The 15409-nt window shown below is 48.4% G+C and overlaps 1 protein-coding gene across 1 annotated transcript in view; it reads left to right on the top strand.

The window, feature by feature from the left end:
• LOC119333521 (diacylglycerol kinase 4-like) overlaps positions 1–15409 on the top strand; it is a 38747-nt gene that overhangs the window by 12047 nt on the left and 11291 nt on the right. The window contains exons 3-8 of the mRNA XM_037606391.1: positions 409–531; positions 831–968; positions 1050–1135; positions 7556–7652; positions 7749–7824; positions 10800–10882. Coding sequence (XP_037462288.1) covers positions 409–531; positions 831–968; positions 1050–1135; positions 7556–7652; positions 7749–7824; positions 10800–10882 — 603 coding nt within the window. The remainder of the gene's footprint in view (positions 1–408; positions 532–830; positions 969–1049; positions 1136–7555; positions 7653–7748; positions 7825–10799; positions 10883–15409) is intronic.

Here is a 15409-nt window from a genome sequence, read left to right as displayed (position 1 = left end):
ATAAAAAGGTTGGGCAGGCCAGACACTGCAAAGTGTGCTACCAAACTGCAATGTTATGGGCTGGGCTTCCTATAAAATGTTTTTTCCCTTCAGTCCTGGGCGGGCCATGGCCTATCTGGCCTTGCTGTAGCTCCACCGGTGGGTGCAAGTATCTCAGTATAGTGGCAGGATATAACCTAAATTAGAAAACTCTCACCTTTCTGCTTCCTGTATATGTTCTGCTCTGTTGCTGGAACTTGGATCAGCACTCTTTGTACTTATATTCTGGTTGAGTCTGGGAATATTGATCAACATGCCATATCTTCAATTTTTTTGAACTGCTGCATCTTGAAAGGCAGAAATATACCTTTCCAAAAAGACAGAAATACTAAGCAGTTTTGTTACTGACGCCAGCTTTTATGACTCCAGGTTTTCGATATTACGGTCGTTAAGCCATCTGCATTTGTGGAATATGGATTGGGTTGTTTGGAGCAACTTGCTGATTCTGGGTATCATAGTGCAAGATCAGTTCGCAATAACCTGAGAGTCATGGTAACTTAACAACTAAACACCATTACATCAGTTGTGTGGCATATAACTCGTAGTTTTTTTGTCAGATTTAAGGTCAAATTAGCCTTGATTCAATGGGGCCTTACCTTTTAGGAAGGAAGGAGTATTATACTATTCGATTCTTAAGTATTTTGAGTTGAAAAGAAGAAATAATCTGACTAAAATTATGACGGGAAGTATATTGTTTCACTGTTCCATGCAATGCCGTACACAGTAGTCAGCAATACCCTTCTCATTTTCCCCAATGATTTCTGAATACTTACTGTGCTTAACGTACCTAGGTAGCAGGAGGTGATGGTACAGTAGGTTGGGTGCTGGGATGCTTAGGAGAACTATATGTGCAGAACCGGGGACCGGTTCCTCCAGTTGCTGTCATACCCCTTGGAACAGGAAATGATCTTTCCAGGAGTTTTGGTTGGGTAAAAGATGTCTTTCTTTTGTTCTTACAGTCTTCCTGTGATACTTACTCGGAATTTTCATCACTTAACTGTTATTTTCAGGGTGCTTCATTTCCTTTCTCATGGAAAGCAGCTGCTAAACGATCTCTCTACAAGGCTATTTTGGGCACAGTTTCATGTTTAGACAGGTCACTCTTGTTTATTTAATAGTGAAGTTTTTAAGATCTTCTACATTGGTAGGAACTTGTACCCTACCAGGCCTGGGGCGTAAGCAGTAAGGGAAGGAGGGAGCTGGGTGAGGTAATGAGCGGCCGCGCCGGCGGTTGGGCACCATTGCGGAAGAGGAGGGAGATGGCGGCGGCGGCTAGGGTTTCGGCTCCTCTGGGAGCCGGGCAATAGAGATAATAATCTTCTTATTGCTTAATTCCAAAAAGAGTCTTACAGCCTATATTTATAACCTAGATAACTTGCAGAAGAATTAACCTAAGATAACTTGCATAAGAATTAACCTAAGATAACTTGTGGGCTAAGATTGCCCGGTGGGCCTAGCTAAACCGGCCATAACACTTCTCCCCGCCTGCACAAACAGCTCGTCCTCGAGCTGTAAGGTGGGGAAGCGCTTGCGGAACTCCTGGAGGTGATCAACTAGCGTCAAACACCTTCTCGACAGCTGGGGCGGCCAGGTCGGCGGCGACAGTGTCCTCCGGAATGTAGTCTGCAACCTCCAGGTAGAAGAGTCATGGGCAGGCATGGCCGGGCGTGTAGGGCTCGTCGCAGTTGAAGCACAACCCTTGGCGGCGACGCTCGAGTAGCTCGGCTGATGTGAGCCGGCGGAACGGCCGCACCGCGGTCGCGACGAGGGGTGCCGCAGAAGCCTACGCAGGCCGACCCTGTGCGGAATCCGGCCCGGGTAGCAACCCAGCGGTCCGTGACGGTGATTCCTGCTAGATGGCCACCGCGGGCGTAGTACATGGCCGACTGGAGATCCTGGGGTCCCCGAAGCTCCACGTCCACGCGGATGTGATCCGGAAGTCCACCGACAAAGAGGTCGGCCCGCTGCTGCGCCGTTACACCCGACGCATGGCATGCCAGGGCCTGGAAACGGTCGGCGTAGTCCTGCACCGTGGAGGTGAAGGGAAGGCGGCCGAGCTCTGCCTCGCGGCTCCCACGAACCGGAGGCCCAAAGCGAAGGAGGCAAAGCTCGCGGAAGCGCTCCCAAGGGGGCATGGCGCCCTCGTCCTGCTCGAGGGCGTAATACCAGGTCTGTGCCGCGCCGCGGAGGTGGTACGAGGCGAGCCGGGTACGCTCCGATGCGAGGATGCGCTGCCCGCGAAAGAACTGGTCGCATTGGTTGAGCCAGTTGAGGGGGTCCTCCGTGCCGTCATAGGTGGCGAAGTCGATCTTGGCGAACCGCGGCGGTGTCTAGGTCGGAGCGCCGTGTCGAGCTGGCTCGGAGGTGCGGAGCAGCGAGGCGGGTGGCGCCTAGTCGGAGTACTCCGGGTAGGGACCGGCAGAACCAGATGCCCCCCCGAACTGCGGGAACGGAGTCTGCTGTTCGGGGGCCGTCGTGTAGACTGGCAAAGACGAAGGCCCAGCCACCCACGCTGGAAGTGGCGACGGGGAGGACGGTAACCGGACCTGATGAATCGGGAGGCCGGTCGGCGAGGGTGCCCCTGAGCTAGGCAGGGGCGGTGCCGGTGGTTGTAGCGTCGGTGGCGGGGGATGGGCTGGGGCGTCGGTGGCCGCGGGAAGGGGGGGGGGGTGGCGGCAAGTACCACAGAGGGGCCGCGGCCGGCGTGGTCCCGCTAGGGTGTCCCACCAGGAACGGCAGCAGGGGCTGCCCGGTGCAAGTCGGCGCGGAGAACGGTTGCAGCTGTCCGGTGGCCGCCGCCTGCGGCATCTGCTGGAGCGGCCAAGGGCCCGAAGACGGCGTCGGCGCCAGGGGCCAGAGGGGCGCCGTGGCAGCCGGAGGGCCGCCCGGTGGAGCCGCTTGGAGCGGCAGCATCAGAGGGGCGCCGTACGGGGAGACGCCCTGGGCCGGCCACGGCGTGTGGCCGTAGGCGGCAGCGGCCGCCGTCGGCAGGGGCATGTAGGGCCCGGCCGCGTACTGCTGTTGCTGCAGGTGGAGGCTCTGGACGGCGGTGATGAGGTCCCGCAGGGTGGCCGTGACTTGCTCCGGGGTGAAGACGGCAGACGGCGGTGCGCAGGAGGAATCGTGGAGGACGGCGTGGCCGGGGTTGCGGTGGAGACGGGGGCCGCCAGCGCGGTTGACCCGGCTGCGGACGTCGTCGGAGCGGTGAGGGGCGGCGCCGGCAGCATCGGCACGGTGAGGGACGGCGCCGTCGTCATCGGCGCGGTGGACCCGCTGGAAAGCGCCGGCGGTGATGGTGGCAGCGACATGATCGGAACGTGGTCTCTGATTACCAAATTGGTAGGAACTTGTACCCTACCAGGCCTAGGGCGTAAGCAGTAAGGGAAGGAGGGAGCTGGGTGAGGCCATGAGCGGCCGCGCCGGCGGTTGGGCGCCGGCGCAGAAGAGGAGGGAGATGGCGGCGGCGGCTAGGGTTAAAGGCGGCTAGGGTTCCGGCTCCTCTGGGAGCCGGGCAATAGAGATAATAATCTTCTTATTGCTTAATTCCAAAAAGAGTCTTACAGCCTATATTTATAACCTAGATAACTTGCAGAAGAATTAACCTAAGATAACTTGCATAAGAATTAACCTAAGATAACTTGTGGGCTAAGATTGCCCGGTGGGCCTAGCTAAACCGGCCATAACATACATATTCTGTTTTCTAATTTAGTACAAACGTGATGCATATGTATTAGTTAATTTAATTTCCAGCTAAAGCAATCCCAACCTAATTTAAAGGACAGCTGCCTCCTGGTTGCCTGTGCACTTCTTGATACGCCTGTTGCTTTAGCTAGCCACCACCCATAACAAATAAGGACTAACATTGTCCTTGAAATGCACACTTCTCTTTCCAAATGTGTGGGTTTCAGACATGAATACGATCTCCGGTACACAGTTGACCATCACATTTTGATACTTGTATATTAGCAGAAGTTATAAAAATATATAACTGCTTGAAGTACTTTTGACGATAAATCTACTAATTTCACATGAAAAACGAAGTTAGAAAATTGTGATTGCATCCATTCCTGAATGACATCTATTTGGGAAATGAGGTAGTTACTGTCATGTGGGGTGCCCACTACTAGTCCTTGGATTATACTCCCTCTGTAAAGAAATATAAGAGTGTTTAGATCACTACTTTAGTGATCTAAACACTTATATTTATTTACGGAGGGAGTACCAATTGTGATACATTGTAAGTGATTAATGTTAGCCTAAACTGCGAGTGCTCAGGGTTGAGCTGCGAGTGCTCGGGACTAGGAAAGGACCGTCGTGTGGACTAGCACGAGAGAGACACTGGATCTTGGTGAGTGAAGCTTGAATGCCATTTTCTTGCTAATGAAGAAGATACATGTCCTTTTATAGGACTAGTTACGTACTGGTTAGCACAAAAGTTTGCTAGTAGTACTTGTGTGAACATGGAATCAAAAATCCTAGCCGCACTGCCCTGACTACTATCCTGAGTTGTATCCTATCCTGACGTGCTGCAGGTTATCCTATGCAGCCTATTTTTGACTTTGTTGCTCTTTGTTCACACTAGCTGTGCAGGAGACAGGGTTTAGTCCACAGTTAATCCAAACAGTCTTCATGGAATTTCCCATGTTAGTAAGATCCTAGTGATTTATCCTACGACATGATCATAGCTAACACCCTCTTTAAAAAGAGAGAATCACATCTAGTGACTTTTAGTAGTGGTGAACACTCTAGCCAGATTGATTTCATCCTCTCGAGAAGAAAAGACAGGCGTGCGTGTTTAGACTGTAAGGTGATACATGGAGAGAGTGTTGTCCCTCAGCATAAGCTTGTGGTTGCTGACTTCCGCTTCCGGATTCGTGTCCAGCGGGATAGGCGTGCCAGAGTCGCTAGAACGAAGTAGTGGAAGCTCAAGGGGGAGGTAGCTCAGACGTTCAAGGAGAGGGCCATTAAGGAGGGCCCTTGGGAGGAAGGAGGGGATGCGAACAATATGTGGATGAAGATGGCAACTTGCATTCTAAGGTGGCCTCAGAGTAGTTTGGAGTGTCCAGGGGAGGTAGAAGCGAAGCTAAAGATACTTGGTGGTGGAATCATGATGTCCAGAAGGCTATTAAGGAGAAGAAAGATTGTTTCAGACGCCTATACCTGGATAGGAGTGCAGACAACATAGAGAACTACAAGATGGCAAAGAAGGCCGCTACGCGAGCTGTGAGTGAAGCAAGGAGTCGGACATATGAGGACCTCTACTAGTGCTTAGGCATGAAGGAAGGCGAAAGGGACATCTATAAGATGGTCAAGATCCGAGAGAGGAAGACGAGGGATGTTGACCAAGTCAAATGCATCAAGGACGGAGCAGACCAGCGCCTGGTGAAGGACGAGGAGATTAAGCATAGATGGCGGGAGTACTTCGACAAGTTGTTCAATGGGGAAAAAATGAAAGCTCTACCATTGAACTGGACGACTCCTTTGATAATACCAACTCTACCATTGAACTGGACGACTCCTTTGATGATACCAGCTCTATCATTGAACTGGACGACTCCTTTGATGATACCAGCAGGCGTTTTGTGCGGCGAATCCAGGAGTCTTGGGGTCAAGTAGGCTTTAAAAAGGATGAAAGGACGCAAGGCGATGGGTCCTGATTGTATCCCCATTGAGGTGTGGAGAGGCCTTAGGGACATAGCGATAGTATGGCTAACCAAGCTTTTCAACCTCATTTTTCGGGCAGACAAGATGCTGGAATAATGGAGACGGAGAATATTAGTACCAATCTTCAAGGACAAGGGGATGTTCAGAGTTGTACTAATTACCATGGTATTAAGCTGATGAGCCATACAATGAAGCTATGGGAGAGTCACTGACGCTTAAGAAGAATGACAAGTGTGACCAAAAATCAGTTTTGGTTTCATGCCTGGGAGGTCGACCATGGAAGCCATTTTTTTGGTACGACAACTTATGGAGAGATACAGGGAGCAAAAGAAGGACCTGCATATGTGTTCATTGACTTAGAGAAGGCCTATGATAAGATACCGCGGAAGGTCATGTGGTGGGCCTTGGAGAAACACAAAGTCCCAACAAAGTTCATTACCCTCATCAAGGACATGCATGATAATGTTGTGACAAGTGTCGAACAAGTGATGGCGACACTGCTGACTTTCCAATTAAAATAGGACTGCACCAGGGGTTAGCTTTGAGCCCTTATCTTTTTGCTTTGGCGACGGATGAGGTCATAAGGGATATACAAGGAGATATCCCGTGGTGTATGCTCTTTGCGGATGGTGTGGTGCTAGTGATGATAGTTAGACAGGGGTCAATAGGAAGTCTGAGCTTTGAAGACAAACCTTGGAATCGAAAGGTTTTAGATTTAGTAGAACTAAAACCGAGTACATGAGGTGCGGTTTCAGTACTACTAGGCACCAGGAGGAGGAGGTTAGCCTTGATGGGCAGGTGGTGCCTCGGAAGGACACCTTTTGATATTTGGGGTCAATGCTGCAGAAGGATGGGGATATTGATGAAGATGTGAATCATCGAATCAAAACCGGATGGATGAAGTGGCGCGAAGCTTCTGGCATTATCTGTGACGAGAGTGCCACACAAGCTAAAAGGCAAGTTCTATAGGATGGTGATTCGGATTGCAGTGTGGGCCAACTAAAAGGCGGCATTTTCAACAATTAAGTGTGGCGGAGATGAGCATGTTGAGATGGATGTGTGGCCACACGAGGAAGGACCGAGTCCGGAATGATTATATACGAGATAGAGTTGGGGTAGCACTGATTGAATAGAAGCTTGTCCAACATCGTCTGAGGTGGTTTGGGTATATTCAGCGCAGGCCTCCAAAAGCTCCAGTGCATAGCGGACGGCTAAAGCGTGCTGATAATGTCAAGAGAGGTTGGGGTAGACCGAACCTGACATGGGAGGAGTCCGTAAAGAGAGATCTGAAGGACTGGAGTATCACCAAAGAACTAGCCATGGACAGGGGTGTGTGGAAACTTGCTATCCAGGTGCGAGAACCATCAGTTGGTCAAGATCTTATGGGTTTCACCTCAAGCCTACCCCAACTTGTTTGGGACTAAAGGCTTTGTTGTTGTTGTTGTTAGTAAGATCCTGGTGATTTGTCAAGTCTGTATTCGATGGTCCTGTTTTATGATGCCAACTGCAGCTGCTGATAATACACATTGGCTGTTTTTTGGGGGGGAGGGGGTGTTACTCTAGTTTAACATAGCATGCTGTGATTGAAATGCCAGATAGTCATAGCTATCATGAAAGATTCCATGTACTACCTCTGTAACTTTTTATAAGACGTTTTTAGAGTCTATGACAGTGTCAAAAAACGTCTTATATTAAGTTACAGAGGGAGTACGTATTAATGCCTTAATGGTTTTCTTTATATGAAAGCTTATCGCAGAACTCGCTACATGATGTTTCCTTCTTTAGTAGGTATGGTCTGTACTTCCAGAATTGTTCACTTCCAGTTTCTCAGTAGCATAGTTTCCTTGTGCAGTTGGCACATCGTCGTTTCTATGCCAGAAGAAGGAGAAGAACAAGAACTGGATCTTCCCCACTCCCTTAGGCACCTCGGAGAGTGTACATTTTATGATGTACTGCTTATAGACTATCTTCTAGCAATTCATCAATCCAATGCAGTTTATTTTCGCACACTCCGATCCACATGAATGCAATAATATGTCCTGCAGGATGGCACTGCTGAGGGAGAGTTGGCTGAGACAGTTTGTTGCTTTGACGGCGTCTTCTACAATTACTTCAGCATAGGTACTTTCTTTCTTGACTTGATAACTTCTAGCTGCATTGCTTGTATTTGTCTTCATTATTTAAGAATGTATTTCCTAGTATCCCCTAAATATTATTTTTAGGTTATGCTCTTATTTGGAATAATCTTGGTTATATATCTATTTTTTTCTCAAGAAAATGCAAAAGCCTTGAATTTCCATGCGGTTGTCTAGACGGAGTGACACGTTTGATGAAACTAGTCCACGAAGGCGTCCCCCCATCGGGGTGGCACGCCGTTGAGCGCAACCCAGAGAGCACCTCGTGCCACACGCACACGATAAGGAGCAGTGTGAGGAGATGAGCCATCGTCTCCTTCGAGTGATCACAGAGTATGCAGCACGCCGCATGTTGCAGGCCCGGCATGCGCTCTGCTCTCCAGCAGTGACTCTTCGACACTGAGAGTGTTGGGTCCGGAGAGGCTGAAAGATGGACCCTGCGCACCAACCGTCCAGTCTGGATGTACTGCTAAAGGGTTATCACGACTCAAAGCCCTCTGTCTCCGAGATCCATCAGCGGCCGGCTTGGCCTCACTGACGCCTCACTGACGGTCCGCTACCCTGAGACCAAAAAAAAGAAGCTCAGGCGCCGCGCAATCTCTGATATGGTGCGACCATCAAGCAAGCGATTCTTCTAGAATAAGGCAGTAGTTTTCTTGCCAGCCACCATTTTATTGGATGCGGTGAACACCTCACGCTCATCACAGGAGAATTGCAGGTCGAGGCCCCTCCAAGGATGGAGGGGATCGGTGCACGTCCACCACAACCAACGGACCCTTAGGCTTATCGCCGTTCTGCCAAGGTAACACCCAAATCTCCCAAGCGAAGGGGCCTGCATACCTTGAACCAGTTGACGTGGCAATGGTCGCACTGTGTAGCCACCCTGCCCAGCCAAAGGAAGCCTCTCAGGATTTTGTCAATCTGTTTCTTGGTCTTCTTGTTCAAGCCGAGGACCACCATCTGGTGCAAAGGCATGGTAGCCAGAACTGACTTGACCAAGGTGAGACGTCTCCCCTTGGCCATCATGGAGGCCTTTCACGTGGGAAGGCGGTCCGCAATCCTGTCAACCAAGTGTTGGAGTGCCTCGCTCGACAACCTCCTCAACACGAGAGGTATCCTGAGGTGCTTGATCAAGGTGGCACTCCATAACCGATGCTGCCTCTAGGGCGTTGTTGGGGCCCTCGCTGTCAGATCTGGAGGTGCTAGGCGACGGAGCTACTCGAATTCCTTGGCCTTGGCCAGCAACCTGTTGAGAGTCTCAATCATCAACACAAGCAACATCAAGGAAAGCGAGTCACCCTGTCTCAGACCCTTGTTGTGCCAAACCACCAGACCCGGCTTGCCGTTGAGCATCACCCTCATGCTACTCGAGGACAAGATGATGACAATTCACTCGTGGGTTATATATCTTTTAGTGTCTTCTTCTAAGTGAAATAATCTTGTTTGCTAAAAGAAACGCGTTTGATATCCACCTTCATATATTTATTCATATGTATTAACAAATCTGTTGCAAATCATTCTAAGGTTGAGGAAACTTTTTTTTAACATGTCACGGCGGGTGGTGGTGGGGATCCCCACCTGAATATGATCTCTATTCAAAGAAAATGATCCAGTTTATGAGGGGAACCAGGTCAAAAACCGTGATCCGGTTTATGAGGAAGACCGGATCGAAAACCTTGATCCAGTTTATAAGGAAAACCGGACCCAAAAAACATACAGCCCCCAGCTCACTTAAACCCCACATGCCAGTGGCAGCAAAAAGGGGCCCCTTAGCCAGGATCCGCAAACAAAGGGGGTTATCGTCAATTCCCCCCATGCGAGAAAGAGGAGATTACCGGGTTGCCGAGAATGAAAAACATCAACTGAGGAGAGCTGGAGGTGAGTCGGCATGGAATTGCCGAGTCAGCAAGCTGACCACCGAGATGTAGAAGGCAGGAGAACGCCACCAAGGTGGACGCGGCGTCTGCAGACGTCGTCGTTGTCCGCCGGCAAGGATTGCTCCGGCCTCCACATCAACCAAACGACTCAACCCCACCGAGCAACGCGCAGAGAAGCAGCACCAGTGGACGGATCAGGAGCAGAGCGTTTGGCAAATTTGGATCCGAGGGATGATGCCGTTGGTGGACACGAGCCATCCAGAGAGGGCGGTGGGGGTCGACGTGGGCATGCTGGGCGGCACCGTGATAATGAAGAGGAGAGGTGGATGGGTGCTCGAGGCTGCACGATGGAGAGGTGGGGGCGCAGCCAACCCGCAAAGCATCAGGCGCCGAGAGGCGCATAAAGTGCAGGCTACGCGAAGAGGGCGGCCAGCTCCAATGAGCAGGCCCGGGGGCGCAACCACCAGCGCGAGCGCCGCACGGGGGCGCCAGGAAGCGGAGGTGGTCGAGACTGGACGCACACGGGCGCGCGATGGAGGCGTAGTGAGTGGGCGAGCGGGAGGTGGAGAGCAGCGAGCAGAGCTGGAGCGGAAGAAGCGGAGGTGGACGACGCTGGACGCGCACGGGGGCGCTTCGAGACCGGAGGGAGAGGGGCGAGCATGAAGTGGAGCGCCGCACGGGGACGCGTCGAGGTTGGGGCTGTGGATCTGGATCTGGCTGATTGGAGCTGAGAGAGGGAGAAAAAGAGCGCGGACCCGAGCCGCGAGCGTCCTCGCCGCGTCCGTCTGCCTTGGGGCTTTGCCCTTGGCTCATTATCTTCTAAAATAGTCGATCATATATATTTATATTGTTCTTGCGTGATACGTTTGTACATGTTTATGCTGTTTCATAATAAGTGAAAGTAATAACACAATTTTTAGTACTATCCTCGAAATAATGAGATGAATAATCTTCTTGTGTTATACATACGTGGAGCTTGTTTTGTTGTTACCATATGATGTTTGTTGTATCTAATCTGTCTATGGCCTAGGAATCTTTCAGAATGAAAACATGCATTCACTGTGCACTTTATTTGAAAACGCAGGGATGGATGCTCAAGTGGCTTACGGATTTCACCAACTACGTGATGAAAAGCCATTCCTTGCCAGTGGTCCTTTATCTAATAAGGTATGCAACTTAGTGAAGCCCCTGCCTTCACTAAATAATGGGAATTCCACAGCTCCTCGGCCTAAACTTTCTGATATAACATTGCATGTTCAAGTTTTATGTCCTTTTAGGTTCTATATATACGGGAAAGTATCCGGTGCTCCCAGCCTTGGAGTACTCCCGGTACTCCAATGTCAATAAACATTTTTTTTAATATTTCAAAAAATTCCGAAAAAAAATTATGAATGTTCATAATGAATGTGACTACAAGCCCTAAAAGTTTCAGGTCCAAACTCGGATCACACATTGAGAAACAAAAATGTGAAATCTAGGATGAATAGTGTAAAGAAGAGACAAAAGCAACATTGATACTATTCAGATCTGTATTTTTCTTTTTTGTTTCTCAATGTGCATTTCGATGTTGGACCTAAATATTTTATGGGATGTAGTGACATTCCTTGTGAACATTCTCATTTTTTTCCGGAATTTTTTGAAACATTTAAAAATGCTTTTTGACATTGGAGCACTGGGAGTACCCCAAGGCTGGGAGCACTGGATACTTTCCCATCCATGATAGTGTTTGTTTCATGTGATATCCAGTATTGGCAGTGTAGTTTTCCAGTGCGAACCAAAGAGTCTAGTCTAGGTCTTCAGGAAGAAATATAACAACTGTAACTCGGAAGGCATATGCTGAAAAGCAATAGTCTGATCCTGCACACTGGAGTGCTCGAAGGAAGCATCAACACCAATATGATTTGGTGAGCTCATGCTTCATATGGTCACACGCAATACTGATAGCACATCCACTGTCTGACAAGAGAGTAGTTGTAGTGACAGAAACACCAAAATCCACAAGCAGACATAATAACAGTCATCTCTGCTGTTAAAAGAGCCATAGCTCACAACTCGGGATTTGAAATCGAACGAGAAACTGCAGTATGTTTCTTCTGTCTTCAAGGCAATGAGAGAACCACTAAGAAAAACACAGTTAGCAGAAAGGGACCAACGATCTGAATGATTGCTAGCCCAAGTGGCATGTGAATAGGCCTGAAACTGGAACGAACTGAAGCATGGGAAGAAGAGATGGCGAGAGATAGTCCCATGATGATATCATAGAAGACGAAGGAGGTGACAGTAGTTGGCTGAAGTGGGAGCATAAATGAACCGACTCAGAATGTAAACGAGATAGGAAAGGTTTAGACGAGTGACAACTAGATAGACAGGACTCCCAACAAGTTGACAGTAGCGTGTCGGATCATACAAAGACTGACCGTCAGAAGCCCAAAGGTGGACATTGTGCTCCATCTGAGTCTCAACAGTGTGTTGTGTGCTCATCAGTAAGGGCAACACGAGCAAGAAGATCATGGATATAATTCTTTTGGGAAATAAAGAAGTCATCAGAGATAGAAGAAACCTCAATCCCAAGAAAATAGCAAAGAGGACCAAGATCATACAGAAGAAAATGCTCACTAAGACATGCCTTCACAAAGGCAATGCACTCAGAGTCGTCGCCAGTGATGATCATGCCATCAACATACAGAAAAAGAGTTCGCCCATGAGTTGAAAGGTGGACAAAAAGCGCAGGATCATGAGCACTCGCTGAAAAACCAGCCGCAGTCACCACTGAGTAGAAATGCTCAAACCAGGCATGAGGGACTTGCTTAGAACCATATAGAGAGCAACGAAGATGACATGTCATACCACTAGGAACATAATACCTAGGTGGCGGCTGCATGTATACCTCTTTACTTAACTCACCATTAAGAAATGCATTCTTGCCATCAAGCTAAGAGACAAGACCAGTGACAAACATAAGCCGTAACGAGAAGTGTGCGAACACTGTTCATGCAGGCCATGTGAGCAGATGTCTCATCGTATTCATGACCATGCCTTTTCTCACAGACCATAATGCGAGCTTTCTAGAGCTCAAGAGAACCATCGGAATGAGTCTTATCCCTATAGACCCACTTACATGTGATGGCACGAACACAGGATGGGAGATGAGATCCCCAAGAGCAGCAATATCCTCTGCTATCGCATGCTACCATTCGGGATGAACAACAACGTCACGATATGCTCAAGAAGAGTTGTGCCAGAAAAACCACAACAATCAATAGGTGAAAGCGGGCGAGTGTAGAAAACATAAGTAGGTTGAGCTGGAGGTGGTGCGTCGCCAGCAGAAAGAGACAGTGTAGTTGAGGGAGATGGCTCATCAGAAGAGGATGACACATTAGAAGAATCCACAAGACGTGGACGACGAGCATACTCCCTCCGTTCTGAATTACTCGTCGCAGAAATGGATGTATCTACAACTCTAGATACATCCATTTCTGCGACGAGTAATTCGGAACGGATGGAGTAGTAAAGAAGAGGACGAGGATCACTGGGGAAGCCTTAAGGGGCGAGTGAGACGAGGTAGCCTCAGGTAACAAACGAGGTGGGGAAGTTGCAAGTGAATACGGCGTGGGGTGTGACGCCCCGGGAACGGCCCTATCCAGAGCACCTCCGCTAGTATCCGCATAGTATCAACCCCAAGATAGCCACGAAACACAATGTACACGTGCCAACGTGCACACTATGTGGGTGGAACGGTCAGTATCACAACACAATTGTTCAACAGGTCTGCAACAGTATACAACAGCTACAATGAGGCAAAATTAACAAATGCAAATGGAGTCGTTCTTCACCAAAGAGATCCCATGGCACTCACATGGGCGTCCATATCTGATTTGCAGCATGGGAATGCAAATGAAACCATCCTTCACCAAAGATATCCCAATTTTGTGATTTTAGCAAATGCCTTAAGAAGGCTAAAGAAAAGCTAATGGCGTCCATATCCTGTCATCCCACTGTCTGAGGAGTAACCATATCTAACGCTGTCCTTCACCAAAGGGACTGCTTGCTCCTAATGTTGCCATCTGATTTGTAGCATCCGAATCAAAAGAATTAATATAGCAAGGTGAGTACTAAACTGTACCCGCAAGACTTACATCAGATCTATACTAAGTATGCAACATTCTCAAGGAAAGGGTATATGTGGTTTGAGCGGCAAAAAGCACTAGCATTCTATAGAGGTACGCTACAACTTGCATCTACCAAAGATAAGGAAAGAGAGCGCAATCACACACGAGGAAGCAATCCCAAGGCACTCACACGGTTGGCAAGTTTTATTCATTATTAATTGAAGTTTTATTCACATGGTTAGCCGCAGTGACTGACGGGTGGGGCCATGGGCATGGGGAAGAGGTTGGAGGGAGGAGAGTTACCTGGCAGTGGCAAAAGGGAGGAAGAAGGGTTAGGGTTTGGGAGCGCGGAGTGGCTTTATGGGTTGAGGAGGTGCAGCGGGGTGGCTGGTGGCTTACGTCCTCGAGGGGGCTCATGCGAACAGGGTCCAATTAACAAGTTTGGTGGGGTGGGCAGGGCTACGCCTTGGGCTGAGGAAGAGGGAAAAGGTTGTGTCGTGACTATTGGTTAGCTGCGCACATGGGCGATGGCTAGCTCCGCAGTGCCCAGTTGGGTTGTGCCAGAGTGAAAATGGTTGGGTTTAATACAGAAAATAAGAAAGTTGTTCTTTGGAAAATAGTTAGGGGGTCTCAAGTGAATTCTAAATGGTCTAAAAATTCAAATGTGGTCTCTTTGGTACTCCCTCCGTCCTAAATTACTTGTCGCAGAAATGGATGTATCTAGATGTATTTATAGTTCTAGATACATCCGTTCTTATCCATTTATGTGACAAGTAATTCGGGACGGAGAGAGTATTTATCAAGGCCACACAAAAATAACCAGGGTATTTAGGCAAGGTCTAATTTTTGTTTTGAAAATAGAAGGCAGAATAATACATTTGGAGGTTTGAACTATAGTTAGGTGATAGACTTGGGGTAAAATCATGTAATAATTAGGGTAGCTCCCAAATAATATATGAAGCCTAGGTGCAAAGTTTCAGAGTGAGTCTTGGGGTAAAACATGCAAAGGGGAATGGGTTTAGTTATCCGCCATTTAATAAAATGGAAAAATAATCTAGGGTTTAGGTTTTAATTCAGTATCCAAATTAAATATTTTTAAACCTTAAATTTTTGTGAGGGACAACATTATAAAATGGGACTCTATCCAAATTGTCTAGGGTTTGAGAAGGCATTTTTGACATTTGACAAAATTTAAGGTTTTAGCCTTTTAGGAAAAACCTTGAGGGTTGAATTAATCCTCATCTGAAGTTAAATTAAATTAAAATGATGCTCATGAGATGCTAATGAGATGATCATGATGCAAAACCAATTTCTAAAGAAAGTGTTGCTCCTGGACTGTTACATGAGTCTACAGCAGTAGTACATGGGGTGATAGGTGTGTGGTAAAAGTGATAAAACAAATGTCCTCAATGGAGGAGGCCGAAGAAGAGGATAGACGTGGATAGAAAAGACGAGACTCATCAAAATTCACATTCCGAGAAATGCTCATTCGGTAGCAGACAGGAAGCAACACCGATAGCCCTTGTGCTCATCATTGTAACCTAAGAAAACACACACAACTTATTTAGCAGCCAGTTTGGTGTGT

This window comes from Triticum dicoccoides, chromosome 7A (assembly GCF_002162155.2).
Source record: "Triticum dicoccoides isolate Atlit2015 ecotype Zavitan chromosome 7A, WEW_v2.0, whole genome shotgun sequence".
In the NCBI taxonomy this organism is placed as follows: domain Eukaryota; kingdom Viridiplantae; phylum Streptophyta; class Magnoliopsida; order Poales; family Poaceae; genus Triticum; species Triticum dicoccoides.
The sequence above is the reverse complement of the archived record's forward strand: the minus strand, read 5'-3'. Positions and strand labels throughout refer to the sequence as shown.